The 27,856-nt window shown below is 43.5% G+C and overlaps 4 protein-coding genes and 1 non-coding gene across 8 annotated transcripts in view; 2 read left to right on the forward strand and 3 right to left on the reverse strand.

Annotated features, from left to right (window-relative positions):
- The first annotated feature begins 961 nt into the window (after positions 1 to 961).
- Positions 962 to 7,832, forward strand: LOC121622297 (WT1 associated protein). Its single transcript, XM_041959227.1, has 8 exons — positions 962 to 1,139; positions 1,702 to 1,739; positions 1,859 to 1,914; positions 2,015 to 2,073; positions 2,256 to 2,383; positions 3,723 to 3,901; positions 6,355 to 6,509; positions 6,628 to 7,832. The coding sequence occupies exons 2-8, from the start codon at positions 1,710 to 1,712 to the stop codon at positions 7,284 to 7,286; spliced, it is 1,266 nt and encodes a 421-aa protein (XP_041815161.1). The 5' UTR covers positions 962 to 1,139; positions 1,702 to 1,709; the 3' UTR covers positions 7,287 to 7,832.
- Positions 7,833 to 8,461: 629 nt separating this feature from the next.
- acat2 (acetyl-CoA acetyltransferase 2) lies at positions 8,462 to 12,201 on the forward strand. Its single transcript, XM_041958900.1, has 9 exons — positions 8,462 to 8,597; positions 9,337 to 9,471; positions 9,590 to 9,771; positions 10,139 to 10,256; positions 10,341 to 10,484; positions 10,583 to 10,702; positions 10,821 to 10,975; positions 11,062 to 11,172; positions 11,270 to 12,201. Exons 1-9 carry the CDS (start codon positions 8,549 to 8,551, stop codon positions 11,438 to 11,440), a joined length of 1,185 nt encoding a protein of 394 aa, XP_041814834.1. The 5' UTR covers positions 8,462 to 8,548; the 3' UTR covers positions 11,441 to 12,201.
- Positions 12,202 to 12,262: 61 nt separating this feature from the next.
- On the reverse strand, positions 12,263 to 16,675 carry tcp1 (t-complex 1). Its single transcript, XM_041958781.1, has 12 exons — positions 16,589 to 16,675; positions 16,018 to 16,103; positions 15,786 to 15,914; positions 15,365 to 15,462; positions 15,143 to 15,253; positions 14,859 to 15,040; positions 14,392 to 14,518; positions 13,971 to 14,146; positions 13,714 to 13,837; positions 13,243 to 13,435; positions 12,960 to 13,123; positions 12,263 to 12,698 (listed from the first exon to the last, which is right to left on the reverse strand). The coding sequence occupies exons 1-12, from the start codon at positions 16,659 to 16,661 to the stop codon at positions 12,491 to 12,493; spliced, it is 1,671 nt and encodes a 556-aa protein (XP_041814715.1). The 5' UTR covers positions 16,662 to 16,675; the 3' UTR covers positions 12,263 to 12,490.
- Positions 16,205 to 16,342, reverse strand: LOC121622546. Its single transcript, XR_006007734.1, has one exon. It is a non-coding gene; the product is annotated as a small nucleolar RNA SNORA29 (small nucleolar RNA).
- Positions 16,676 to 17,877: 1,202 nt separating the features above from the next.
- Positions 17,878 to 27,856, reverse strand: part of LOC121621913 (pleckstrin homology domain-containing family G member 1) — a 71,600-nt gene continuing 61,621 nt past the window's right edge. For all 4 annotated transcript variants that reach the window (XM_041958640.1, XM_041958638.1, XM_041958639.1 and 1 more), the window contains exons 6-17: positions 26,691 to 26,841; positions 26,144 to 26,275; positions 25,325 to 25,507; positions 25,119 to 25,214; positions 24,645 to 24,731; positions 24,188 to 24,221; positions 23,930 to 24,022; positions 23,768 to 23,829; positions 23,474 to 23,659; positions 23,240 to 23,359; positions 21,276 to 23,133; positions 17,878 to 20,789 (exon numbers count right to left, since the gene is read on the reverse strand). In XM_041958640.1, the coding sequence (XP_041814574.1) occupies positions 19,801 to 20,789; positions 21,276 to 23,133; positions 23,240 to 23,359; positions 23,474 to 23,659; positions 23,768 to 23,829; positions 23,930 to 24,022; positions 24,188 to 24,221; positions 24,645 to 24,731; positions 25,119 to 25,214; positions 25,325 to 25,507; positions 26,144 to 26,275; positions 26,691 to 26,841 (3,991 nt within the window). In that variant the 3' untranslated portion in view covers positions 17,878 to 19,800. The remainder of the gene's footprint in view (positions 20,790 to 21,275; positions 23,134 to 23,239; positions 23,360 to 23,473; positions 23,660 to 23,767; positions 23,830 to 23,929; positions 24,023 to 24,187; positions 24,222 to 24,644; positions 24,732 to 25,118; positions 25,215 to 25,324; positions 25,508 to 26,143; positions 26,276 to 26,690; positions 26,842 to 27,856) is intronic.

Genomic DNA, 27,856 nt, shown 5'->3' on the forward strand with positions numbered 1-27,856 from the left:
GACAGTACAGAATAAAACGCAACATATCCCTTAAAATTCTACATCATTTGTACAGGTTGCACAATTTAGCATAATTATCAAAACTAACAGCAAACTAAAGAATCACGTGAGCAGCTCCTCAACCAAATCGGAGGTAATCCCAGAGATCGTCTATTATAAGGAAAATGAATCACTCAGGAATAGAACCAACAAGATCTCAGTACTTGTGACTAAAAACGTAAATGTTCTTGGTGGGCCTCATCTGAACTACAGACTTTGTTATTATGGATTCACAAATGAATGCTATCACGTATTAATTTTCTGCAACAAGCAAATTTGGCCAAATAAAAGGGTGGCAAGACCTTCCCGTCATCTCATTCAAGAAAAGTCTCACATTATTAAAATAACAACAAATTTCCATCAACCATGAATGAGGGAACACCAGGCAATGAGAATCCTGAACACACAGCTGATGAAAAATTATTAATTGAGGCATTGTTTGATATGAATACAGTCAAACAAATACATGTATTACGATGGGAGACTAAAGGAACCAGCAAATATTTAAAAATAAGAGCAGTTTTTGACAATGATCAATGTAATCAATTTATCAAAATTGTTAATAAGTAGTCAAACCGTTTGAATCAATCAATTTATTGATCAATTAATTGCTCTCAACTACATAGTTAATATGTCCATACATGAAGAGCACTAAGCTGTTTTCCTATACACATTCATGCAGTTTTAACTTTAATACAATTACATTTTTAAAAAAAGCATGGATACCATGTTTCATATCTTTCTTCGAAATAAACAACTATGAACTGTTAATGTTATTTTAGCTGAGATATTGACGAACAGCGTTTTGTCCCTGTAAGTCGCGTGCGTCTCAGCTTCGTTGTCGGATCCGGAAATTACGGCGGAGTGAGACGTCTGTTTTGTCTTCCCCGTCTCTGGCTGTGCTCTGCAGCAACGCGAGTGCAGCAGCTCGTCCAGAGCCATTCTGTTCTGCCTTCACTGACGAAAATGATGGTGGTCACGCCGAGGCGAGTCAACTACATATAAATTCACAGTAAATCTTTAACGTAGTTGCCATTTTGCGCCTTGTAAGGAGTCGGAGAAGCAAAGAGCTTCCAGAACCATCGAAAGACACGGGACTGGTAAGTGTTTTTTGATGGCAGAAGGCCTGATATCTGCAGCCAAGAGCCCGCTAGTTTCAGGAAAAGCGCAAGGGAGGGAGTCATTTCCTTCACCGCCATTTTGTGATAACAAGGAGCCGAAAACAGAGCCAAGAATTTCGTGCTGCCAGGTGGAACATAAAGAAACAAATGTAGCTTAACGCGATACTTTCCCAGCCTCTATATATTTTGCTAGCGGTTGCTAAGTGTTTTCAGCACCCGAGAGTTAACCTTGGTTAGCTTAATTCCCTTCCTTGCTATCCATCGTTGCTGCCTGCCACACCAGCTAACATTAAGCACGACAGCCCTTATTAACTGTTTATGTTAACTTTGATTTGGTCGGTCACGTAGTTGTTAGTCGCCAAACACACTTGGCTCCATTAGTTGGTTGGAAACCGCAATATTTGTAGCTATTTAGCGAAGTTGTCATACATGTCATATTTTGCTGCGTGTGCACGCGTTACGGCTAAAGATGATGCAGTCGCTTTAACCCACGACACCAAGGTGTGATTAATGGTGACTTTTCTTTTATATTCACTTCTAGAGTTCACAATGACCAACGAGGAGCCTCTACCCAAGAAGGTGAGTGTTTTGTAGGGGAAGCATTTTGTCTATTCTTTGTCATGAACCTCTTCTAAACATGATCTTAAATCAATGATAGGCCTCTTAATCTAACCAGTCGTTGTTTTTCGTCTCTACAGGTTCGCCTCAGTGAGTCTGACATGAAGACCCTCACTAGAGAGGAGTTGTGTACAAGGTGATTAACAGCTCTACAATGAGAAATTAATTATGTCGTGGTGAAACTTGATCTATTTAAGTGGAGCTGTTAATGTTTACACACGTTCTGCTCCTCCCAGGTGGAAACAGCATGAAGCATATGTTCAGGTCCTGGAGGCCAAATATGCAGATCTATGTTGTAAGTACATCTGCTGTTACATAAATGTAATCCAATACAACATGAACACGATTTGTCCTGCCAGCATCTCTGCCGGTGATAATCTCTATGTATTGCACACTATATTTGGCTGCTTGTGGAAGTGATATTTCTTCTGATGCACTTTTTTTTTTGTCCCCCCCTTCTCCTCCTCACCGTCTTAGCCAATGATGTAACAGGGCTGAAGGAGTCCGAGGAGAAGCTCAAGCAGCAGCAGCAGGAGTCTGCACGCAGGGAGAACATCTTGGTCATGCGACTTGCCACCAAGGAGCAGGAAATGCAAGAGTGCACAGTATGTGTCTATTCCTCCACTGTCTTAAAGCCTTTGTTGTGATGTTGGGAAATGTGGTTTTTATTTGTCTCAAAGGAAGAGCATTAGATACTCCCTTTAATGATGCTCTGTTATCAGTAGTGCCCTATCAGTATGAGTAATAATGTATCACGCTTTGCGATAATTGATTAACTCTAACGAAAGTCCAAATACTCTGAGGCTGCAGTTAACCATTACTTTTGTTTTTGATTAAATATGCATTTTTAAAATAAATTGGTTGTGGGTTAAATGTCCTCTGACAAATGCTCATTACAAGTTACCATGTCTGTAACTTGCTTGTTTAGACCCGTCAGTGTACACTGCATGTAATGATATGAGATTGCAAAAAGCAAGCAACATTTCTGCAAATACTTTTCTAAGTTTTGCTTGAAAAACTCAAATGGAATTTCGATTTTTGTCTCCGTTAACGAATCTACTCATTAACGTCAATTCAGCACTACACTATACCTTGATTAATTCATTACCGTGGTGTATATAGGCTATAGGCTATTAGTGTCAAGGAAGGCATTTATATGCTCTTATCAGATTGACAGCTCAGTAGATCACACGGTGGCTTTATGGCAGCACATTCCATTCTTATAGGACAACTAAGGTCAACATTAGTGCACTTACAAAGCTTTAAACTGGGAGTTTTTTCACTTTCCTTTTAACTACAGAGCTGTAAAAAGTAGACGACCATTTTCGACTGGCTGCGTATTGGTGAATATTAGTCGTACCCTTCGCATCTCATGTAAATACATTCAAATTAAGTTCATGGAAATTAGAAGTCATTATAACAGTGACTTCAACAGGTGAGTTTTTGTTTTAACTTGTCTGGTCTTCCGTGACTGAAAATTGTTGTTAGATGTGTATGGGAAAGCAGCTCCTGTCTAACAGTATCTTTTACTATAGAATTGAAATGGCTGTGATTTACTTTAAGATTAATCTTAATATATATGATTACTATCCAACAAAGTATTTTTACCTTGCAGCAACCTGAATTTAAAGCTAGGTACTATTCAAAGCTGCTGATTAACTTCTTGAAAAGGCAACATGCAGAAATTGCTCAGGTCCTCATCTTTAGAAACCTCTTGTGGCCCAATTTATTCTCTTGAGACTCAGGAATGAAAAGCTATCTGATGATCTTAAAGATACTGCAAGATTTTAAAACCAGACTGAATTCTTATGATTTTGGGAAATGCTAATGTGAGTGGAATTCGTCAAGCTTAAGATCTGGCATTCGTAACAATAAAAAGTTCTTCATTAGTAGAGAGATGCTACACTTTACTTGTCAGTAACACCTGTTTGTTTTATCCTGCAGACCCAGATTCAGTACCTCAAGCAAGTCCAGCAGCCGAGTGCGGCCCAACTCCGGTCATCCATGGTGGACCCGGCCATCAACTTGTTTTTCCTCAAAATGAAGGCTGAACTAGAACAGACTAAAGACAAACTGGAGCAGGCCCAAAATGAACTGAGTGCCTGGAAATTTACACCTGATAGGTAAAGACAATCAAAATAACCCCCCTCCCCCCCCAAAAAGGCAAGACTTCCTCATGCCCCCCACCCTCACTCTCACTGCAGGCATGCAGGAACAATGGTGGGGGGGAAGGCTGAAAAATGCTGTACTCACCACGAGACTCAGACTTTACAGAAAGCCAGTCACTGCAAAACAAAACTGTTTTTGTACTCTGCACTGTGCCAGCTACATATCACATAACCTAAAGTGAAAAGACAGTATGGTCAGGTGACACTTGTGTTTCAGCTCTCTCCCCTCGTATCCCCTCACCGTCCAAGGGCCTGAAGGAGTCCGGACTGTTCCTGAAGAGGTGGTCACTCACTTCCCAACACGGATAAATGCCCTCCCCGCACCCTCAGCTCAAACCAGACAGCTCACACATTAAATAGGGGGGTTATGGTGGAGGGTGAGTCAGGCAGGGAGCATCCCTAGCCTAAAACAGCAATTGAACATTTTACAGACAATTCCCACACTTGGTTTATAAAGACATTTAACTGTGGATTACACCACACACATACCCCTCTAGTCTGCCTGAGAAACGTAAAGACTTGTTGGACAGTCTAGATACATTGCAGTAACATGAGGAAAGTTTCTAGGATTTAAAAGTAAGACTTTGGGGGGAAGAGCCAGTAGAAATGAGACTGCGCGGAGCCAGATCCTGGTCCACAGAGGACTGTGGTTCAGGCATGAGGTCCAGCCGCCTGTGTCTTTAAACATGGGCCCACTCACGGTAGAGTGTATTTACATGTTTTATTTGTGACTTGTTTCTTTTTATTGGCATTTCATTTGATCTTTCTCTTGTTTCTCTGAAACAAACACTTACTGCAGTGTGTGTGAACCAAGAAGCACAATCGGCTTTGATTGTTTACACTTGTATGAACATTTGCACTTTTATGACGGATTAAGCTTTGCTTAATTCTTCACATGCATAATGAAACACACTGCTGTAGGTGCACTGAGTCCTGTTTTCAAGTTGTGAATGCAAATGTCTTTAACAAGTCATGTTATGAGTTGATGAGAATGTATTGTATTTCTGTGTATTTTTGTTATTGACCTCATAATCTCTCCCTCAGCCATTTACGCTAATAGCTGGTTAGACATTTCTTCCTCACCTGTGTGGCACAGATCTGTAGCCACTGTGTAAAGAATGAAACACACGTGGAATCTGTTTGTCTTTTCCTGTCTTTAAAAACAAATTTATACTCAGGTGAGATTTGAGCTGGCAGTGTATACACAGCCTATTGAGAGCTAAACGTATATGTCTTCCCAGTCCTTACAAGAAATTAATGGTTATGATAACTACTTCAACTACTGAGAAGGTGTGCAGTACATGCAATTAACTCAATAATGTGCAGTGCTTAATTTTTTATGACAAGTAAGAATAATATGTGGTTTTCTGAGCTGTTACCACTTAAATGACTGCTTCTGCTTTCATAGGGTACAGTTGCTGAGATTATTTGCTATTACTGTTAATATTACATTTTTGTCTAGCAAGATGACACCCATAGGCTTTTATAGACCAAATAGATGTCAGTTAATTGTGGTTTTAAATAATGTGTATGCCTGTCATATGTCCGCAAAGTTGGCTTCTTGATTAGGGCTTTTGTAAAGCATAACCACAAATAACTGCTACTGTAAAAATAACAGGTGTGCTCGACTGTTGGAGTATTCCTTAACCTGTTGTGAAGTTGAGTAAGCAGCACCTTAAGCTGTTTGATTTTACTGTTGAAACACTTGCTCCTGTGTATTTAAAGTGATGACTACACAAACACCGTGCCTGGTTCTGCAGTGCACATTTCCTTTTATGCTACTCATAGTTAAGGGTTGTTATTTATATGTAGTTTTTCTTGTAGCGTGTCATGCTAATATTACTCTGTTACATTTTTTTCTGCATTTTCTTCATACTGAGTCAGGAAGCGAGTGCGTTTGAGCCTGAGAGTTTGGTAGCGGCAGAATTGCTACTGTTATTTTTAAATTGCTCACTTGTCTTCAATATGCAACATGGTGAATTACGTTACAGTGTAAGAATGGATGCATTCGTTCCATAGAAATGTGGGTCTAGGTAGCTTGTAAAAGGTTTTCGCTACAGTGAGGACCTTAGACCTTTGACATATACTCATAATTTAGCTTTTTTTTAGTCAGAGAAAAAAAATCATTTGGTACTTTGGATCTTTTACAAGAAAATAATGTGCATTTATTTGTACTAAACAGTTATGGGTCAGTGGGTTCCTTATTATTTTATATTACATTAGAATCTAATAGATAAAATCAAAGTCCTGTTTATGCTAGAGAGACAGTTTAGAGATGCCCAGGTTGAAAAGTTTATGTTGACCCTTAGCTTGTGGATCAGGAAGTTGGAACAGATCAATGGCATCTCTTTGCCTGTCGTGTTTGTCTCCTGGTTCACTGTGTGATGTGAGACTTGTTTCCCTTACAGCCAAACGGGGAAGAAACTGATGGCCAAGTGTCGAATGCTGATTCAGGAAAACCAGGAGTTGGGCAGGCAGCTGTCCCAGGGACGCATCGCCCAGCTGGAAGCTGAGTTGGCACTGCAGAAGAAGTACAGCGAAGAGCTCAAGAGCAGTCAAGACGGTGAGAACGTGACCAGTTTAAGGGTGACTGCTTCTTATATTTACGTCTTTTAACATCCTACCGTTGATTTGATTTTTGACTTTGTTCTTTGTCTGTTCCTGATCTTCATCTCTACCAGAGTTGAATGACTTCATCATCCAGCTAGATGAGGAGGTGGAGGGGATGCAGAGCACCATCCTTGTCCTTCAGCAGCAGTTGAAAGACTCTCGGCAGCAGCTGTCTCAAACTCAGGGGTCATTGGCCGGAGCAGGACCCAGCAGGACTTCACCCACTGCTTCCAGCTCATCCGCTGAACCGTCCACCCAGCCTGAGCAGGCCGGCGCACCCTCTGAACCAATGGGGAAGGACTACGGGAGGGTCTCCAATGGACCAAGCAATGGCAACTCATCCCAGAGGAGCGAGACCACTACACCCAGCCTGTACCGGGAGGTCAGCAGCACAGAAGAAGATTTTCCCATGTCCCCCATGGTCTCCAGCCCCGGTGAAGCTGAGACCAAACTTTCCAACCACTCAGAGGAGGCGTCAGGGAGTCAGACTGCTGCTGGGAGAGTTGGAGGACCTGTGGGTTTCGGGAGCCAGCTGAGCGCGGGGTATGAGAGCGTGGACTCTCCGACGGGCAGCGAGACATCATTGACTCAGCACTCGAATGACACAGACTCCACCACCGACCCCCATGAGGACAAGACTGCCCTGGTGACCAAGGGCACGAGGACTGCAGGGTCACGGCACACTCAGAACGGCCTGGACTCCAGCGTGAGCGACAGTGTGGTTTTGTAATGTACTTTGACATGTATTGTCTTTTCTTTTTTTATACAATATACAAACAAGGCAACAAATGCATAGTCTGTAACACAGCACTGCTGTCCAGAAGTTTTGTTTTCACCCTGCTCCCCTTGCCTATTGTGATGCCTATGTCACATTTGTGTTGCTAAACAGGGATATAACAGGTATGGGTTAATGTTAGATTTGAATTGAGTGGATGTATGACTTAAAACTAGTGCGTTTCATTCTGCTGTTTATTTGAGCACGTCTATGCTGTTCTTGTTTGAGCTCTTGACACTGAAATCAGGCATCTGGTGTTGTAACTCATCGTCAAAAAGTCAGTAAAATCACTGAATTACAGTAGCTTCGCAATATTAAAGGTCATTTTTAGATGTTGGCCTGTGGTTTTTTTTTATGCAATTTTAATTTTTCATTGAGGAAAAAAAATTCAGTTCAAAAGATTCTGTTGAATTGTGAGTAGTTTATATGCGATGTTCATATTATTCTGACTTCAGTCCTTTTCATGTACTGACCAAATACCAATAAAGATTTTTAATACTACAGAGTTAAACCCATTATTACTACCCATCAATACATTAATATGGAAAGTCATTACTTATTTAACCTAACAGGCCTCATCATATAATCTACCCTTCTGGTTATGATATAACAACTTGGGTGTGGCTTAACAAAAATGTATTCAACTTATGCTTGATTTCAAAGTTAATATAATGAAAAAATGAACATGAATAGAAATGATGGGGTTTCCTTGTCCTACAACTGAAAGTGCACATGCCATTAATCTCAAATGAACATAATTTGGGTGACATGTAATAGGATCAAGTTTTATCCTATCACAGTAGCACATGAAGAAGACTGGAGAGATAAAAAGGAATGGAATAGAGAAGTAGAAAACATATTTAGAGATAAAGTTAGATAACCACAAAGCATATTATGGAAAAAATTAATATAAGGTAAAGAATATAGAGTCTGAGTCCTGATTAGATGTGTGTCCTTTAAATTCAAAATTAAGTGAAACTAACCTCATTGAGAACTGGTATAATGACTGAACAGATGCTGCTGTTATCCTCCCACACAGAAGGTGGCGCTCTGGTACATCTTCCCAGCAGTTACACTTGCACAGATCCTGTTCAGTGCAGGTCTGTCATTCAGTCACACAGTAGCATCAACAGAGCTCAGTGCAGTGTGGACGAACAGTTACAGGAACACTCTGAAGCAAAGACTCCGACTCCAAATCCAACCAGCCGTCTATCACAATGAACCCCGAGCCTGTTGTCATCGTCTCTGCTGCTCGGACACCAATCGGTAAGATTTAATATCCAGTACAATCCGCATTCATTTGAAACAGTTTCTAACATTGCTAATTTGCTGTTGCTGCACTGCGGCTCGTTAGCGCCGTGGTCAGGTTAGCTGTAGTTAAATTTCATTGTTTCTGTCGCTAGGACTTGTATATACTTGTATGTACATTATATCACTTGTCTTGTTTAATTTGGGTAAGTGGTTAATGTTCATTAACTCAGTTAAATAGGAGTCTCGCAGCGTTCTGATTGGTGGTCCCAGTATTCTATGAACAGTGATTGGCTGGCTGGTAATAGTGCCATGGCGCACGAGCTCTCTACCATTGGTTACAGCACGTCTAGCGTGTCAGAAGTGGGCGCGTCCCCTCGCCAAGATGCATTCAGTTGGACAACAAGGCCACTGTGTGTTCAGAGAAGTTTACAATGTAACTTTGGGTTATCCTCAAATGACCAATAGTTACTAAATTCAGTTTATTTACACAGCAGGTCTCTAAATCAGGTCCAAAATGTTTCACAAAAATAGAATGAAGCCAGGTCCAAACAGGTCAAAGAGACAGTTTCATATAAGTCTCAATTTGCTTAGTTTTGAGACTGCAGTGAAGAACAACCAATAAGTTCTGATCCGGGAACCTTAGAGACCTACTGGTCAGGGCTGCAGTAGATCTCTGAAAATGATTTTAAGGATCATTAGATTTTGAATTTGATGGGGACACATGTTACAATATCTTCTCTCCATTTCTACACAGGGTCCCTGAATGGTGCTCTGTCCACGGTGTCTCTGCATGACCTGTGTTCAGTTGTGATCAAGGACGTCCTGAAGCGGGCTGCAGTGAAGCCAGAGGAGGTCTCTGAGGTTATCATGGGACACGTCTTAACAGCAGGTGAAAGTTCAGGAAATCGCTGAGATGAAAGCGTGACAGTGCTCCTTTATTCATGAGTCAAGTTGTCAGGCAATATCAGTCTCACCTCCATTGTGTTTTTCCCCTTCCTCTCCTCCAGGTCATGGACAGAACCCGGCACGTCAGGCCAGTGTCGGGGCAGGTATCCCCTACCCTGTCCCGGCCTGGAGCTGCCAGATGGTGTGTGGCTCGGGCCTGAAGGCTGTGTGGCTGGGAGCTCAGTCCATCCAGGCTGGAGAGTCCACTGTGGTGGTGGCAGGGGGCATGGAGAGTATGAGCAGGGTAGGAGTTTCCATGTTTCCACAGCACTTAGTATTGACAGTTGACAGCTCAAATACCATATGCTGGCATCAGATGTACCGAAGTTTGTTTATGTATGTGTATATATATAATGTAGCCAATTTTAGAACTGACCCTAAACGCTGTATTTCTAAAAAATCAAGTCTTTAGGCCTGACGCAAGATCCACTTGTATGTAGGGATTTACAATTTACAAGACGCTTGTGCAGTTGAGAGATTTTGGTGAATCCCACTGTCAATTCTTGTAAGAAAAAGCTAGAATAAAAAAGATACAAAAATGTTCTTGCATGTTGTCCATCGGTCAAAGGGTGAAAAGAGAAATCCTGTTTGTTTCCCGGTTCTACCAAAAGGCTCCTCACACCCTGCACATGAGAGCAGGTGTGAAGATGGGCGATGCCTCCCTGCAGGACTCCATGGTGGCCGACGGCCTGACAGACGCCTTCCATGGCTACCACATGGGCATCACAGGTGTGCACAGCTGAGAACACATTGGAAAACGCCTCTAAATGAGTACTTAATGTTGCGATAACTCTTGTGAATGTATTTTATCAGCGGAGAATGTGGCGAAGCAGTGGGACGTCAGCCGGGAGCAGCAGGACCTGTTTGCTGTTCAATCCCAGAACAAAACGGAGGCCGCGCAGAAAGCGGGACACTTTGATCAAGAGATTGTTCCTGTCACAGTATCAACCAGACAAGGCAAGATGTTCAGTGATTTATTCTCTAATTCACCTCAGAGGAAGGGTCACATCTGTCCTTTGTGTGCATGCACTATATCATCTGTCTTTCATCTTCAGGTCCGGTGGAGGTGAAGGTGGATGAGTTTCCTCGTCACGGCAGCAACACAAACAGCATGTCCAAACTCAAACCCTGCTTCATTAAGAACAGCGGCACTGTCACCGCGGGAAATGCATCAGGTTCGATAGCTGGTCCTCCATCGTTTTCTGAGACGACGTCTGCCACTGCTGTGCTTTTCCAGCTTTTTGTCTAAATTCATGTATAAAGTGATTTCTTTGTTTTGTTTTTTTACTCAAGGTATTAATGATGGAGCAGCAGCAACTGTCCTAATGAGCCAATCAGAGGCTGTGAGGCGTGGCGTGAAACCCATGGCCAGAATCGTATCGTCGGCTCAAGCTGGCCTTGACCCATCTATCATGGGAACTGGACCAATACCGGCTATCAGGAAAGCGGTGAGAAATCAGAACTAAATGTAACAGTAACTGAAAAAATCCTTCCTCCTTTCTATTCATTGTTCTCGTCGTTTCTCCTCTTGTAGGTTGAGAAAGCAGGCTGGCAGCTGGACCAGGTCGACTTATTCGAGATCAATGAAGCATTTGCTGCCCAGTCTATTGCTGTGGTCAAAGAGCTTGGCCTGAATGTGGACAAGGTATGGACAAGGTTTACATTTATACCAGCAGTCACCAGGCAGGTTCACATGTCCCCCCCAGAATCCAGCTAGGTTATCCTTTTTGTCCTCTCCTCAGGTGAATGTGAGTGGTGGTGCCATTTCTCTGGGCCATCCCATTGGCATGTCCGGCTGCAGAGTGCTGGTGACCTTGTTGCATGCGCTTCAGAGGACTGGAGGCCATAAGGGCGTGGCATCTCTCTGTATTGGAGGCGGGATGGGCATCGCCATGTGCGTGGAGAGGGTCTGAGATAAAGACCTGATGCTGCTTTACAGATTGCACTCGTCTTCTCATCTTTTTAATGGATAAGGGAACTTTGTTTACACTGCAGGGGCATGATATAACATTATTTACCTGGTCTCTTCCAAATCACGGTACTCAAGGTAAAAGCAATAAGTATGTGTTGTGATTGTTGGATTTTATCCAACCAAAGCTTGCCATTCTCACTGTGAACTTCACTTAACTTCACCCTTTCTCAGGTTCTAGCTGTGTTGCTCAGTGTTTGGGGCTTTAGGATGTCTACATCATGTAAGTCTAGTGTATGGTGACAGCTTAAACATAACCTTACAACCTGGTATTGGATGTGCTGAATAGGTACCATACTGCAGTAATAGTTGTTGGCTGAAATTAAGATATTATAGTTTTTTCCTTTTAAAATGTTCTGCTTTAGTTTCATGTACAACTGAAAGAAGCGTAACACTAAAACTGCAAAGGCAATTCATTTCTAGTGCCCAGTAAGCTTTGTAAGACATGCTACCTTCATGTAGAGTAGAAGTTTGGTGTAAGTTATCTGATAACTGTTTCAAGCACTCAGTAGATTTGCTTTGAGAACCGATACTGGTCAACATTCCTCTTTCTCTAACCAACTGTACAGACAACACAGCTAAGTGCCATATGGTTAAGTATGCTAGCCTAGTGTAACCCTTGTGCTTCTTGTAAATAACAATGTTTACAAAAATGTTAACTGTAATTTAGCTGTTCTTCATATCAATAAAGAATTATAAGCCATAGAGCCTAAAACCTCTTTGAAACTTATTTATCAAAGCCTTCAATAACCACAGCTAGCCAATCTGAATTAACAAATCAACGGTCATGTACAACCATTGGAGCTTTATTAAGTGTCCAAAAAAACAAATCACTTACAGTTCCTCTGGAAGCGAGAGCCTCGGGAGCAGAGGAGGTGGGAGAACAGTAAACAGGCAAAGTGCACGGCCTACACTAGAGCAACAGCCATGAAGAGCTCCTTATGTATAAATACAGACGATGAACCTATGTGGGCCAATCAGAGCCCTTTAACCCTTACAGAGTTCCTGATTGCAGAGCATCCTGGTATGACGGCCCGCCCTCCTTCTGCTCTGGGAACAGTTTGATGAGGTCGTCGATACGCAGGATGGTGATGGCAGCCTCTGTGGCAAACTTGAGGCTTTTTGTTTTAACCATGGTGGGCTCGTACACGCCAGCCTGGCGGTTGTCTCTTGGCTTGCCGTTCACCAGGTCCAGACCAATCCTACAAGACAAAAAAAAACAAAACAAAACCCTGTCAGCTACTGTGTTATACAGAACATACAGCAAGTTCACCCAACACCACTGCAACTGCAGTTCACTGCAACTGACAATTATTTTCTTTAATATTATTTAGGAATATTTTCGTGATCTATTGTTTTGCTGTTTGGTAATAAAATATGCAAAAATAGTCAAGAAATTCCTGTCACACTCAAGCCTCACAGATCTTTCAGTTTTACGACTGCTGCCATAAAGAAAGACTCACCACTTGAGATTCTTGCGTTCAGGATTAACCTGAGCCTCGTTGTGGAAGGCCCGAAGCTTGGCCACCAGATCAGTGGAGTCCTGCGCTGCGTTCACAGCCAGCGTCTTGGGGATGATGAGGAGGGACCGAGCGAACTCAGCAATAGCCAGCTGCTCCCGAGAACCCTGAAAAACGAAAGTGAGCAGTATTTCAGCATTGGAGAAATTGGATTCATGACACACAAGAAAAGATGTATCCAGACACCTGACGGCTGTGTGTTTGTTTTTCATGGGCTATGTCTCACCATGCTTGTAGCATAATTCTCAAGGTAGATTGACAGAGCTGCCTCCACAGCGCCTCCTCCTGGTACTACAGACTTTGACTCCAGCACCCTCTTGACCACACAGAGGGCATCATGCAGTGAACGCTCCATCTCATCACACATGAAGTCATTGGCCCCACGCAAAATGATGGATGCTGACGTGCGTGCTTTGGTGCTGAAGGGATTAAAAGGTTAGGAGAGAGCACTTCAGTTAACAAGTGACAGACCATAGAACGTTTACATTTAACCAGACATACGAAGGACTTCTGTTCTTTTCTTGGCATGATCTCAGTTTATCTCAAACATTTCCATAACTACAGATGAGGCCCAATCACATACACTGAAATGTTCTCAACCAACAGCTGTACTCAGATATCCTTGATGACTTTACAGTTTACAGTTATTAAACAGCATAAAGTGCAAAACATTGCTATATTTAGGTGCAGTTCTTACTTCTTGACAAGGATGAGCTCGTCATCACAGATGCGTTCCTGCACAACCTCCTCAGCCTGACCTAGCATAGTGACCTCAAATGTCTCCTCTCCCTCCAGATTGGTCAGAGAAGGACAGACGGTGGCTGAGAATGGACAAACACAGCTTCAACATCATTTTCATGAGTTTTAAGGGTTTGACCAAACATGTACATAGATGTGAAAGACCGGTAAACAAAAATGCCAATCAGCACAAATTTCAGCATACTTCCATCCTACCTCCTGTTGCCTTGGCGATGCGTTTGAGGTCCTTCTTGAGAACCCTTCTCACTGCCATGGCTCCAATATCAAGAAAGTACTTAAGACACATGTCATCGATGCCGCCGGTGGTCAGGATAACATTGGCACCCGATGCCAAAATCTTTTGGATCCTCTCCTTGGTGATATCAGATTCTCTGGAGCAAAAAAATCAACACGGATTCAGTTTCTCCTGTAATATCTAAATAAAACACAATACGAATAGAATACAAAACTGTCCAGCCCACAGTGCTGGCGCAACAGCTAAGAGACAAGCTGCTGCCATGACTCGGGCTGCTGATATTTTCTCCCACGCGTATCACTGTGTACACTATTGAATCAGCATCACAGCAAATTTAAATGGGATAAGTTTTAAGAATAATGTAAGAAAAAATGTTTCTACCTTTGTCTGATCTGATCAAGCTTCTCTGGGTCACTGATGACGACTTGAACTCCCATCTTCATCCTAGTCTTCTGCAGGCTGAAGTCCAGGCAAGCGATCTTTGCATTGACAACACGCTTGACCATGTCTGTGGAAAAAGACAAAACACCAAGTTGAACGGGAGAAATGTCCATTTAAAGCTGACTGTATCTAACAAAATCACAACGACATTAAAGCGTGTCATTTTACTTTGAGCCCTTACTCTGTTGTCTGGTGAGAAAAGAGGTGCCACAGTTTACAAACTACTGCGTCTGTTTTCTTTTCAAAGCCAGTGTACTGTCTCCCACGCGTATCACTGCTAACGCCATCAGGTGAGACATAGCAGCAAATTTAAATGGGAGTTTAATCAGCTGCAGTGTTAGAGTATGAGGCAAGTTAATCCCCAGGTCTACATTTGAAATTTGGGAATTTCTCTCTAACAAACGTACCTTGTGAGCCAACTGTGCAGTTCAGTGCATATCCATTAACCAAGAAGCTCTCTTTCTGGCTGCGACCATGGGCTTTCAGCACATTGACAGAGTTGATGGGGTATCTGGCCACCCCCTTGCTGTCCACAAACTTCACAGCCAAGGCAGCATCCACCACCATGTTAGCAAAGAAGTCTGCATCACTGAGGGATCGAGGTTGAGGCAGATAAACTACAAATTGGGCTCACAGCCTGCAAATTCCAGCCAACGGAACATTTTCATGTACTGTACAGCAAAAAGGATACACCCCAATGATTTTAGAGGACATGGAGGTCTTGGCTGCATTGATTAAGCACTCTCTGCCAAGGTCATCTGTCCCGATAGTGAGGTTCTCATTGATGTAGCGAACTGCTTCCCTGGAAGATGAAAAAGCAAGTGAGCTAATTAAAAAAAAAAAAAAACTGGGCCACCAAGAGATAATCAGTGTGTCTAGAAACATGTAGTAATTCTCAATGTTAGCATCTTACTTGCAAGCAAGACGATATCCACTGATGACTGATGTGGGGTGAATCTTCTGCTTCACCAGCTCATCTGCGCTCTTTAACAATTCTGCAGCAAGAATGACCTAAAAGTGATGTCACATGATATGCATTGTAAGTAAAAACTGAGAGTGGCTTCATGTTTCTGCTGAGAATACTTGGTAGGATCTCATATTGTACCATCGTTTCATTAGGGGTGGCAGAAATGAGGCTGCTCAACCCCTTCAGACACTGACGGACAGTTTCTCTCTCCTGTTAGCATAGCCACACATCCGTGGTGAAAGGCAGACGCATGGTACTATAACAGGACATTCGCTTTTAAATTATGTGCACAGTCTAAAACGACTGAGAGCACAAGTAGCTAATAGCACTCTGACACCACATACGAGCAGCTGTTGACCCCACTCACCACAGACGTGGTCCCATCTCCGACCTCCTTGTCCTGCAGGTCAGCCAGTTCACACAAGACCTTGGCAGCTGGGTGCTCCACTTCCAGCAGCTTCAGGATGGTTGCTCCATCGTTGGTGATGGTCACGTCCTGTCAATGCGTCCATGAGACAGATGAGCAACTAAGGCCACAATGTTTGGTATCCAGTAAACAGACTGATAAATGAAGAGATAATGTTGAACATGACACAGACCCCAATGTCGTCCACCAACATCTTGTCGAGGCCGACGGGTCCGAGGGAGCTCTTGACGATGTTAGCGATGGATGCTGCGGCCATGACTGCGAAGACAAGGAGGTTGCTACTAGCCAAAGAGTACTAAAGAAACTTTTGTTTTCGTTCAGATGCAGATGTTTGACGTAATTATAAGAATATCTCTGTCGCTGACTTATTCTGTCATTTAATGTTGTGAGGTACACAGTAACTTAACCACACCCTCAAATCATGACAGTGTTATTCTACCCCATTAGCATAGCCGTCCATTCATGGTTGTGCGAGTGGAAGGTACTTAAATGGGACTGTTTAAGGCTTCATTATTAATGTTGTGCACAATGTGTTTAAGTAGCAGACTTTTTTGTGCCTTGCAGAATTTCAGCAGAGACGCAGCAGATGCTTAAAGTTAGCATAAAAGTTAGCTAGCATTAGCATTAGCTACACGTGTGTTAATAGAAGTACATGAAATCCGCTCTAGCATCGATCCTTCGCGATGCACAGAAAATACATGAAGAGTATATGAAACGCCGCAAAAAGCAGCACTACAACTCACCATTTTGAGTACGAACAGATTCGCCAGTTGTTCTCTGGCCGAGCACATTTAACGGACCCTCTAGTAGCGACATTTTGGACCACCACACAACCAAGAAGAAAGGAAGCGGCGCGGTGCACTATGGGTAAACCGGCATTAAGCAGAAGGTTCGAGAAGAAAAATGATCAAAACCAAATCTGGCATATCAGTATAAGGTTTTTAATCATGTGAAGGATCTCAACTTTATATTTGTAATGAAGTTTCACGTCAACCAGATACCTTATCAAATTAGAATAAAACGTTGTGTCACGCTTTTTTATAAACTTCATTTCCCAGCATGCCTCACCATTTTCTTCTTGGTTCTTGTGACGATTTCTAGTTTATGTGCGCCCCCTACTGCCGGATGAAAGTCTAGAAGACTACAATATTGGGGTTTTTTGGAATTAGTTGTTTCCAATGTATAGATATGTTTTGTTTTTTCCTTTCTCACAGTCTTATCTATTTTTCCCTCTTCTTTTCTCTTTCTTTTCTCCAAGTAGGTGTGTTTCATTCATCTCCTCATAAATTTGATGAGCTAATACATTGTCCAATTTTTACCTACTCGCATAGGTCAAGAACTTGCACTACAGACGTGTCAAAGATATCTTTTAGGTAATTCGGGAGCTGAAATCAGAAAGCACTTTCCAAGCTAATTTCAGCCACCACTAATATTAAAACTAAAAAAAGAGAAGAATTAAGTGACCATTGTAAAAAATGATCAGATTTTATATTTGAAAATAAATATTGGTCAATCGATTGTCATCTGATTTTTAAACTTTTAAATTTTTGTTTTTGACCTCAAAATTCTATTATGGGTTAAGTTATACTCCTTATCATTGAAGACACATCTGATTGGGCTGTTTTGGAAAATAATTTTGCTTGTGTGAGCATCAATTTCTTAATTTATCTACCAAAATGTCAAACCAATTGATCACCAAGGCAGAGTGATGTCATCCATATTATCTTCTGCATGATAATGTAAACTGATATCTCTGTTATCTGATCAGAACAAAGAGTATGCTATAAAATAAGTGTGAAATCTATATATCTTATCTAAAATTAATATTCAGCAAAATGCTGATCTGAATTTTTGTCTTATCTTCATGCTGCTCTGTTTGTACTGGATGTCTCAGTTCTCCTAAAAAGAAAAAGCAGTGAATGCTTCAAACTGATGAACATAACCTCTGTAAGGTAATCAGCTGCTGTTCTGCACACTTTCAGTGTGGCAACACATTTATTCAGTAACAGCAACAAAAACGCAGACGTGAGTTTAATCTGAATTTATTACCTCCAATACATTTTGTTGAGCAATGACAACTAGGCAGTTAAAAAAATACAGTACACTTAACTTAAACATTAAAGCATTATAAAGCATACCTATGGCATACAAGAATAACTTTCCTAAAATGTACATCTTTACAAAGTGTTTACAAATAAAACGTAAAAAAGACAGAAAAGTGCAAAACAGAGTCAATGAAGACTGACGATCCCCACCAGTGAAACAGGACAAAAAATGTACAATGAAAAAAAAAACATACTTCATATTCCTAACTTGCTTTTGATGCACATTTCCTGATATGAACAGTAGGCCGTGATATTGTGCTTTTCAACTTTTCACGTGTTGATGTGATTTGGAACTTAAGCAGTGCGTGATAGAAAACCCACTTCTGAAAATATTCACAGTATTTGATTCAAATTTTTGTTCACGCCCCTAAATCTGAATAAAACCCATCTTTTAATAAATACATCTTACTTTATTTTACAACTTGTCTGTGGCTTGAAGTGACGAGGGCCAAAATAACAGGGATAAAATAAATAGGACACCTTTCGTGATTGTTTGAGAAGACAGTTAAAGTGGGTGTGGGGTTGTGTGTTCAAGGGGGGAGAAAACACTTGTGTTATGGACCTTATTGAAGAACCTATCTGTGACTGTGGATGCAATATCAGTAGTGTGACAGTGTCCCAAAACGTAAACAAACAGTCGGCTATCCATCTGAAAAAATATATATATACACCAAATACAGTACTGTAGACTTTAGACTATCCCTCTTTGATACTCTCCTTCGTGGTCCCTCTTCATGACAAAGGTTAAAATTAGTAATGATTTAAAAAACAAAACGAAACATTATCCGCTTGTTGAGATGCACATTTCACTTTTCATGATGGATGTCCCCAGAACACGTAAAAACATCTGATTTGCTCACAGATTTAAAATAAATACCAAGTTCTACGGTTCCTTATAGATTCTCTAAAATATCAGCATCTTCTCTTGAGTTTAAAGCGTGATACCCTATGGATGACAAAAAGGTGGCAGGCAGAGAGTGAAATACTTCAAATAGACTTACAGGTCTAAGTCCACTTATACTTAACTTATTGGATCTTGTAATAGCAATCATGTTTTCTTTACAGTTGCATCGTGTTTGTTACACTTACTGCTAAAAAGCTGTTAAAAGTGACAATCTAGCCTGAGTAGCAAATCTGAAGATTGCAAATTAAAGCTGCTGCTTGTTCAGTCCGAGTGTAAGCACAATTAAAAACACTAGCCGCCACCGTGGTTCACTGCTGCTATACAGGTTAAGATTAACTAGTGCTGAAGATGCAGTTAGAATAACCTTAACGGCAAATTAAAAGAAAGAGCTCGACAAGGAGAGATCATCCGATGTTTGATGCTTGTACTTCAGTTTGAGGTGTTGGGCACAGAAGGGATTCTATTTCTTGCAATCAGTAACAGATATCCTGAAGTACTGAAGGGTACAACAGTTCATTGGCACAAGTCCTCCAGCAGAATCAATCCCTCAGACTCCAAGCATCTCCACAAGGCTCTTCTGAAGGAACAGAAGAAGAATTCCTTCGAACATTAAAACCCTTTGCTTCGACCAGCTGTTGCTAACTTTGATCTCTTTGAAACACGGTCTGAACCTGGAAGTGCTAAGGCAGCTCACATGCAGGCTTTGATGTGGCATATTAATAATAACCTATTGTGCATTTTACATTGAAGCCCTGTAACAGAGAGTTGTAGGTGTTCACATAAGTTGTTACAAATTCATCTGAGAAATCACTTCTGATCTATATACTTTATTGTTTGTGGACTATGATGTTGAACGGTGTAGGGCATTCAAGGCAAAGCAGCAGAGTCCCTTGTGTTGCAGTATGCTGTTTGTTTAATATATTTGGTTTTCAGTTGTCATACAGACTCAGGCAAAGCTGCTGGAGCTCAGACACTGAAACTTCTCCCTCAGCGACTGGACGATTTTGGGTTGGCTCTGCTGCGGCTCACTCCACAGGTACTTCTCCAGCTGCTCGCGGTCCAGAGACCTGAGCGGGTCGCAGGAGCGCACCGGTGTGCACGGCAGACTCTGGGAGTGGACCAGACCCCGGTTCTGATTGGACAGGACCGTTGAGCTGCCGTTTCGCCGTGCCAACCTGTCCTGCTCCTGCTCGCTCTCGTCCTCCGAGCGGATCTCTACATAGTCATCGTCGTCTTCCCCATTGTCCTTAAAATTTGCCAGGTAGTTCTCGGTGGCGTTGAGTATGCTCAGTGCAGAAGCCCGGTTCAGGACCACCACCTGTTGACCGTCGTGTAAAGTGAGGTCTGACTGTCCCTGGGTGAAACGCTCTGGGAGGCTACTCTGCCGACCAGCACGACCCAGACTGGGGCCATGGAGTCTGTCTGTGGATCGAGCCACAGCGGGTCCGTTACACTTCTTCTCCTGCTGCTGGCTGGCCAGAGAGGAGGTTGACTGACAGTGACTGGATGGGGAAGGCTGCGAGGACGGCAAGGACGGAGAGTTAAAGGAGGGATGTCTCTTAATGGAACTGTACACATGCTCCTCTTTTTCGCTCGGTGTCGACATGCTCCATCTCTGGGACGGTGGGCTGGTCGGAGAGGGGGGGAAGGTCTGGAGGGAAGGGATGGAGCAGGAGGAGGTAAGTCTGCGATGCGGGGTAGAAGACACTCGAGCGTCCTCCACCTCGCTGGACGAGGAGACGAAGCTGGCCAGCTCTCCGTTGCTGTAAGTGGAGTGGAGCCAGTCCTCCTCCAGGGAGGTCTCAGGCATGGATGGAGAGGATGGCAGCCCTGGATGGGTGTGATGTGGGGTAGCAGAGGTCTGACCAGCTGGACCAGGAGGATCCTTAAACGTTACCTGGTCATAGAGTTGGGCGTACTCTGCTATCCTTGCACCTGAAGAGGGAACACAGAGGATGTAAAGGTGTGAGTCGGAGATGTTTGTATTAGTATTATTCTTAAATCTACAATATCTGATTTTTGTTGCCATTTGGGGGCAGCAGAAAAGAGCTGTGAACACACATTGTTGACATACCATAATATAATATGTTGATATGTTCAACTTGTTAGCACTGAATTGCAGTTTGTGTTTTTGGCCACTTTGCTATTGCAGGTCCCACATTCACTCTCCGTCAACTCCTGAGAGTTGCTCACCAGCTAGGTGCTAACTTTGTCTGCCGGGCAGGCAGTGTAGAATGGGTTTATCAGAGCTTTTAACTGAAAAGAGCTAACTGCTGTTAGCTGCTAAAACATGCTAAGCTTCATTACCTTACAAAAATGATCCCAAGAAGTGGGGTATACAGTTTTGGTATTCCCAGAGGCAACTATCAGCAATTCCAGAATTAGAAACTATTGTTCTGAGAGCTCAATGTTTTGTGTTACCTATGGCGGCGCCCCCTTGTTTCTTCTCTTCCAAGATGGCTGCCAGATCTTTCTGCTTCTTCTCAGCTCTGGCCCGGCTACAGGAGTCTCCAGGGTCCATGCTCCTCATGCGCAGAAGCTGGTTGGCTTTCTTGATCTTTTGGCTATACTGCCGTGCCATCAGGAACACCCGGCTCTTTGATTTATCCATCAGTTCCAGGGGGAAGTCCACAGATTCACTCAGCAGGAGGGAGGAGGAGGCCAGGGGTGAGTCCAGACCTGCCAGCTCCCCTGGAAACAAGCTATGAAGGTCCTTGAGGGGATTATTATCCCTCTGAGGTGTGTTTCGCTGAGGAAGCTCCACCAGGTCTTCGTCCTCTAGGCGGAAGCTGCCGCTGCTGAGGCGAGCCAGTCTTTTACGCATGTACTTAACTGTGCCTGGGAGAGGCTCTGGGGTGACAGGAAGGGGGCGTGACGCAGGAGGAGGGCTATGGTTTTCTTCTGCAGGGGTTCCTTCACTTGGAAGGTCAGGGAGGTTGATGACTGGGATGGTGAATGATGGTGTGGACGAGACAGGTGGGGGTTTAGGTTGATGTGTTGGGGGACTCTTGGTTGGAGGGCTGGCTGCTTGAGGACTAATTACAACAGAGCTCTTTGTAGGGCTGTTTTTGACTGATGACACCTTCTTAGGCGACTCACTGGCGCTAACAGGGAAGGCAGCAGGGAGTCTATCAGCTTTCTTCTCATTGCTCTTGATGTAGTTCTCCAGGTCGTTCCAGATCTCGTCAACCTGCTCTGACATCTTATCCCCTTTCTGTGAGCGCTGAGAGAAAGTCTCAGAAGCAGAGGAGGAGGAATAATCCGGCTCAGAGGAGCACAGGGCAGGGTGGGAGGTGTCTAGTCCTTCATCCTCTCCAAAGTGGAGGCTCTCCTCGGACACAAACCCTCTAAGGCTTTCAGTGAGGTCTTGTTCAGAGGCCAGCAGGCTGTCCTGTTTGTGTTTGTTGCCTTCATTCATTCCTCTAAGCTCTGTTGATGGGGGCTCCCTGAAACAGATGGTGTCATAGATGTTCTCCTCTACTATCTTCAGGTCACGTGTCCCAAATGGCCTCCCCTCCTGTGTAGAGGACCTGTTGCTATCCGAGGAGCTCTCTGGTTCGATTGTAGGCTCCATGGCCGCTGGAGCCTTTGGAGCACTTAGTACCCTTGCTGCTTTGCCGGGTGAACCCTGCAAATCTGTAGATGTTTCTTTGCGTGCCTCGCTTTCCTCAGGGTCTCTTCTGATGAGGCCCATGCTCTTTAGGTCCTCATAGCTGATGTTGTCATACACATTTTCAATATCGTCTATCGTCAGCTGCTCGGCTGAGGACGATCCAGATATGTCATTGCTGGATGATTCAGTGTTGATCACTTCCAAGTTGCTATGACCGGGCTGTTCATCGTCAGGACTCTGTCGAGCCTCTGTGGCCTTCTCCCCTGCACTGCTTGCCCTCCGCAGGACCCTGCCGCCATTGACTGGAGGGTCAATCTGCACAGTGGGAACCTGTTCGACGTGCCAGCTGCAGGGCCGAGCTGTCTTTGGCGATGAACTAGCCTCTGACCTCTCTGAGGGCGCCTCTGGTTCCGGTCCGCTTGGCTCTGTGGGGACAAACATCTGGTAGATGTCCTCATCCTCATCGTCAGGCTGCATGGTTCTCTGGCGGGTCGGGAACATGGCCCTGCGAGCACGGTGGTCTGCCCAGATATTCCTCACAGAATGGTCACTTTCTGTGACTATTACAGAGGGAATGGGTGACTCTGGAGGTTCCTCCATCACGTGAGGTGTCCTGAGGAGTGGCGGATGGTGACTTCCCTCCCTCACGAGGGATTCTCTGGCTCTCTGCGGAAAAGGAAAGCAGGCTTGTTGTTTTACATGTAGTTAAGGTAATCTAAAACCATCAAGATAGAAGTTGATTAAACTGCCACAGTGTATTTGTGATCAATACCTGTAGGTCTGAAGGGCTCATGTTGAAGGTTTTCCACTGTTCTATACTATCGACAGATGCCTGAGGGTTTAGCCTCTTCCTGCTGCTTTTGCCAGGGACTCGCAGCTGCTTTCCACCTCCCTGAATGCAGAGTTTTCACCATTAATGTTTGAAGGACTAGAGATGAATGGTGGAATTGTACAAATTCAGGTGTATATGTAATGGATATCACACGCTGGGCAGCATTCAACTCACCAAGCCACTGTCATCTTCATCATCAGCATCTTGCTGATGTTGCTCCTCTTCTCTGTCACTGTGGTCATAGTGATCACCAGGGTCCAGGGACTCCTGTGATTGGTTGATGAGGCTGCGGCTACGGCCGATCGTGCCCAAAGCCAGCTGAGACACTGGTGAGAGCAGGGTGGCGCCCAGACTTGTTCTCTGGAGAGGACCAAGTTTTCAAGAGCTTGGTTAATGGACTTCTGTGTGAGTGTGTGTGTAGTCATGATCTCAACTTAAAATCATTCACCACCTCAGGTTATCGCTCACCTTTTCACCGTCTGCGTTGGCAGCATTTTGCTTGGCATTCTTCAGTAATTTGGATAGAGGTTCTGGGAAGTCAAACAAATTAATCATTGATGAATTCTTGAAGTTCAGCCATGCAAGGTGTAAATTTCCGTTTTTACATGGTAAATTTCTTTAATTTATTACCTTTCCTGCGTCCTCTACGAGGGGTAGGACCCTCCTTGGTCTGAGGGGAATCCTTCTTATCTCCATCTGGGCTGTAATGAAACCCGGGATGATCTGGAGAAATGACAATAAGGATGTCACACAACCAATACATGATGATTACAATGAATTAAATATGGTTAAACATATGACGAAAGAACATAACGTTGAAAATGTATAGTGGAATATGATTTTAATGAATTCATTTTCAAATATAATGTTGTATAAATTGACACTTACGCATTGCATCCATCTCCAGAATTGCTTGCTTTGCCTAGAATTCAAGCAATATGAACACAAGGGTGAGTTAAAGTGGAAGTGAGCATAAACTTTGCCACTAGGTGGTGCCACATCACAGGCCTGACTCAACAATTTTAACACTTAACAGGCAGCCCCTTTTTGTAACCACAGTGAACTTTCTCAGTAACCTTCACCCCTGGAGAGAGCTCCTCAGTTTCCACATGCACAGAGCCAAAAGCAGAAGAAGAGACAGACAAGTGATTGTAGCTGAATGAAAATAAATGAGTGGAAGAACACAGTAAAGGAAACAAGAAAAAGCAGAGGGGAAAGAAAGATGAAGATGAGGGAGAAAGGAAGTGGGCAAGAGCGAGTGACATTTCCAACACATCCCACTCGGGGTCCATGTTTACGCCATCAGCGAACAGAGGGAGCTGTCAGGAGACAGAACCGCTCTTACCTTGGCTGGGATTTTGGCAGGATGGTTTTCAAGTATGAGTCTCTTGAGGTGTAAGATCCACATGCGCTTGTCTTGCTGCGATTTGGCCTGAGGGCAGAGCGGGACACATCACAGGGAAGATAATATCAGACATGCATTCTAAAAGGGGGCTGAGAGGGTTGGGAGAAACCCTAAAACATTTGGAAGATGGCTTTTTTTTACGTCACCCAGATTATCTCAGATTTTTCAGTGCTTGTCCAAAACACAGTGGTTAGGTAACAACAATGGTTGCATTAGCCTCTAAGCGCTCAACATGTCTGAGCAACTCACTGAGGTGAGCCTCTACAAAACAATCAGACACCTGCAAATAATCATCACACTTTCTGATTGCGCTCTTGCTCAACGCTGCAGGTAGCTGCAAAGTTAAACCAAAACATGTAATTATATTCACAAGGACTTCTGTTATGTGTGCTACCTTATGCAATGTTGCTATACCTGGACAGTGTGCTGAAGTTTGGGGTTCTTGTAGTGAAACACACTGAAACTCAGTGGTTCTTTAGGAATAACTTCCACCAGCATCAGGTTGCAGCACTGCAAAACACAGGTAGGAAAGTAGAGTTAAAACCACTTTTACTGAGCAGAAACGCTTGTATGTTAAGTGTCTCTTTGGGACACAGCATGCTGCTAGTTGCATGACTGACCAGTATGTGAGCCTTGTATGTGTAGATTTCTTCTCGCTTCTTGGTAATGAGCAGAAGCTTGTCAAACAGGAAGAGAGTTCTTTCATTTTTGGCTCTCTGCAGACGAAACGTTCCTTCGAGAACAAGCTCTCCGTAGCCGATCAGGTCAGGGCCCTTCCAGTTGGTCAGCAGGCTCTGGATTTCCTGTAGAAACCCAGAGAGAGTCAGGGGGAGCAGGAAAAACAATTGCAATAAAAAGGAGGAGGAGAATGGAGGATTTCTTCTGTGCTACCGGCTTGTGTGACCAAGACAGTAAAAACATGAAGGTGGAGGATAAGCACAAAAGGAAAGGCCTTAAGGGGTAACAAAAAATGATAATGAAGAGGACAAAACAACCAAAATTTCTCCAGACACTGAGAGTAAACGCTTCCACACACATTCCTGCATTCATCTGACCCTTCTGGCTCCCAGCTGATAAAAGAAACAAGCTTCTCTTTTATGTGTCCTCCTTATGCAAGGCCATCATTAGCCCAGTGGAAAACGCAGTGACTTGTGTAAGACGTGGGGAGGATCAGAGCCTTGGCCCACTCAAACCTAGACTTCACATAGCTGTTCTGCAGAACAATAAAAGAATCGGCTCCTTGAAAGGCTCGAAACCGCCGTGTCCGTTTTAGTTGTAGGAATAATGAGAGGCATGGAAAGTGTGCAGGATACATCATGCAGGAGGTCACACGCTCAACATTTAATGGATTCACAGAAGGTTTGTACACTCCTGAATAGACATTTTTTTTTGCAGGCATCATCTTTACTTTTAGTTTTAGTTTTTGTGCTTTCTCGTACCTGCAACCGAACAGCGTGCTCGTGTTTCCTCTTCATGTCGTTGATGTGCCAGGCCACTCTCTGCATGGTGTCTATGGCTTCCTGCACCACCTCATAAGTCTCTGTGTCCTTCTCCATGTGGTTGGCTATCTCCTGCACAGACGACACACATACACAACGCTGGCAGTGAGCACATACACATACAGTATGCATGTACCGTACCCTCACACAAGCATGTTCATGAAGACATGTATGGGGTGCGCTCACAACACACACCCGCGCGTGTGTGTCTGCATATAAACACACACTCAAGCATGCACTCTAATGCAAGCACATGTACGTACACAGGAACATACATACTGAGCACCATATGGCTAAACATTTGGCTTCACCAGTGGAGATTATCACTGGGAGCTGAGTCAGAAATTCTGCTACATAACCATACACATACATAAAAACATTAGTGTCCTGTGCACTCTCATGCATGTGCCTGTGCTTGCATTTATGCTGGTAAAAAGCAATTGTTTGTTGCTAAGTGTGTGTGGAGGTAGACGGCAGACTGACGCACGTGCAGCAGGAGGTGATACTTGAGGATCCTCTGCACTGGCTTGAGCAGGTAGGAGCCCAGGGGCAAGGAGTGCCTCAGAGATTCCTGGCGCTCACGGAAAAACTTGGCCAACACCTTGTTCCTCATGCACTCTGTTAGCACCGCCACCGACCTGCGGAGTCAAAACAGAGCAAATAAGACATCAGGGATGTGTAGTAAAACATAATTTGACAGTAATGACAAGTGGGAATCGTAATGTACATCCTGACAGACAATACTTATAAAAACGAACACATCACTATTACTGATATTATCTTCATTTATTATACCCTTTGAGTATTTGTACAATATTTGTATGACAAATACATTCAATAATATTCTATATACAAGCCACGTGCCGACGTTCCAGTCAACTATATGCACCAGTTGTGATGCACCACCATTCATTTTTAATTCCAATTTGCTTGTAATTACTAAAAGTCGGAAATGGTAATAGATTATCATTCAGTCCCGTTTCAGCTTCATATCACAGTCTTAAAATGCACTTGATGCTTTTATTGTTTAGCGCTGTACAACCTTGTAAGACCTGAATTTTTCTGGTCACTGAAGCTAGTTTTCTGTGTGACCTACTGGGGAAGAAAGAGCCTTTTTCATGAACTAATGTAGGCTGCAAGTGTGTGTGTGCATAGACAAGCACAGTGGAAAAAGACAGAGAAAGACAGTTGTGAATTGCCCCAAGCTTGCCTTTCTTCTGTGTTTTTGTATGTGTGTGTGTGTGTGTGTGCGCGTGCATGCATGTGCATGTCTGCATGCCTAGATTCCAGTGAAGCTCCACACAGGCCTCACATTGTTCTGGAGGAAACCCGACCTTAGAGCTCAACATGACCATGATACATCTGCAGCCTCTGTGTGTGCGTGCGTGTGTGCGCGCATGTGTCCCGTGTGTGTGTGTGTGTGTGTGTGTGTGTCTGTGGCTGTCGTGTGTGACCTTGGTTGGGGTCACCAGCTGTGGTGTGGATGTGGGAGAGGGTCTATCTCAAACAGCTGACAATAGCCCCTTCACACACACACACACACACACACACACACACACGCACACACACACACACACACACACACACACACATAGTCACAGTCACACACAATCAGCATTCAATTAGTCATCATTAGCTTGTAAATGACTGCTT

Source organism: Chelmon rostratus, chromosome 18 (assembly GCF_017976325.1).
Source record: "Chelmon rostratus isolate fCheRos1 chromosome 18, fCheRos1.pri, whole genome shotgun sequence".
Classification (NCBI taxonomy): Eukaryota; Metazoa; Chordata; class Actinopteri; order Chaetodontiformes; family Chaetodontidae; genus Chelmon; species Chelmon rostratus.

Excerpts from the sequence above, each read along its gene's own strand:
- LOC121622297 (XM_041959227.1), top strand. The coding sequence starts at position 1,710 with ATGACCAACGAGGAGCCTCTACCCAAGAAG. Across the intron at positions 2,074-2,255 it reads CAAATATGCAGATCTATGTT|CCAATGATGTAACAGGGCTG; the intron begins GTAAGTACATCT and ends TCACCGTCTTAG. Across the intron at positions 6,510-6,627 it reads GCTCAAGAGCAGTCAAGACG|AGTTGAATGACTTCATCATC; the intron begins GTGAGAACGTGA and ends CATCTCTACCAG.
- acat2 (XM_041958900.1), top strand. The coding sequence starts at position 8,549 with ATGAACCCCGAGCCTGTTGTCATCGTCTCTGCTGCTCGGACACCAATC. Across the intron at positions 9,472-9,589 it reads GGGACACGTCTTAACAGCAG|GTCATGGACAGAACCCGGCA; the intron begins GTGAAAGTTCAG and ends CCTCTCCTCCAG. Across the intron at positions 9,772-10,138 it reads GCATGGAGAGTATGAGCAGG|GCTCCTCACACCCTGCACAT; the intron begins GTAGGAGTTTCC and ends TTCTACCAAAAG.
- tcp1 (XM_041958781.1), bottom strand. The coding sequence starts at position 16,661 with ATGTCGCTACTAGAGGGTCCGTTAAATGTGCTCGGCCAGAGAACAACT. Across the intron at positions 15,041-15,142 it reads TCCTCTAAAATCATTGGGGT|TGATGCAGACTTCTTTGCTA; the intron begins GTATCCTTTTTG and ends TCGATCCCTCAG. Across the intron at positions 13,436-13,713 it reads GAGCTCATCCTTGTCAAGAA|CACCAAAGCACGCACGTCAG; the intron begins GTAAGAACTGCA and ends TAATCCCTTCAG.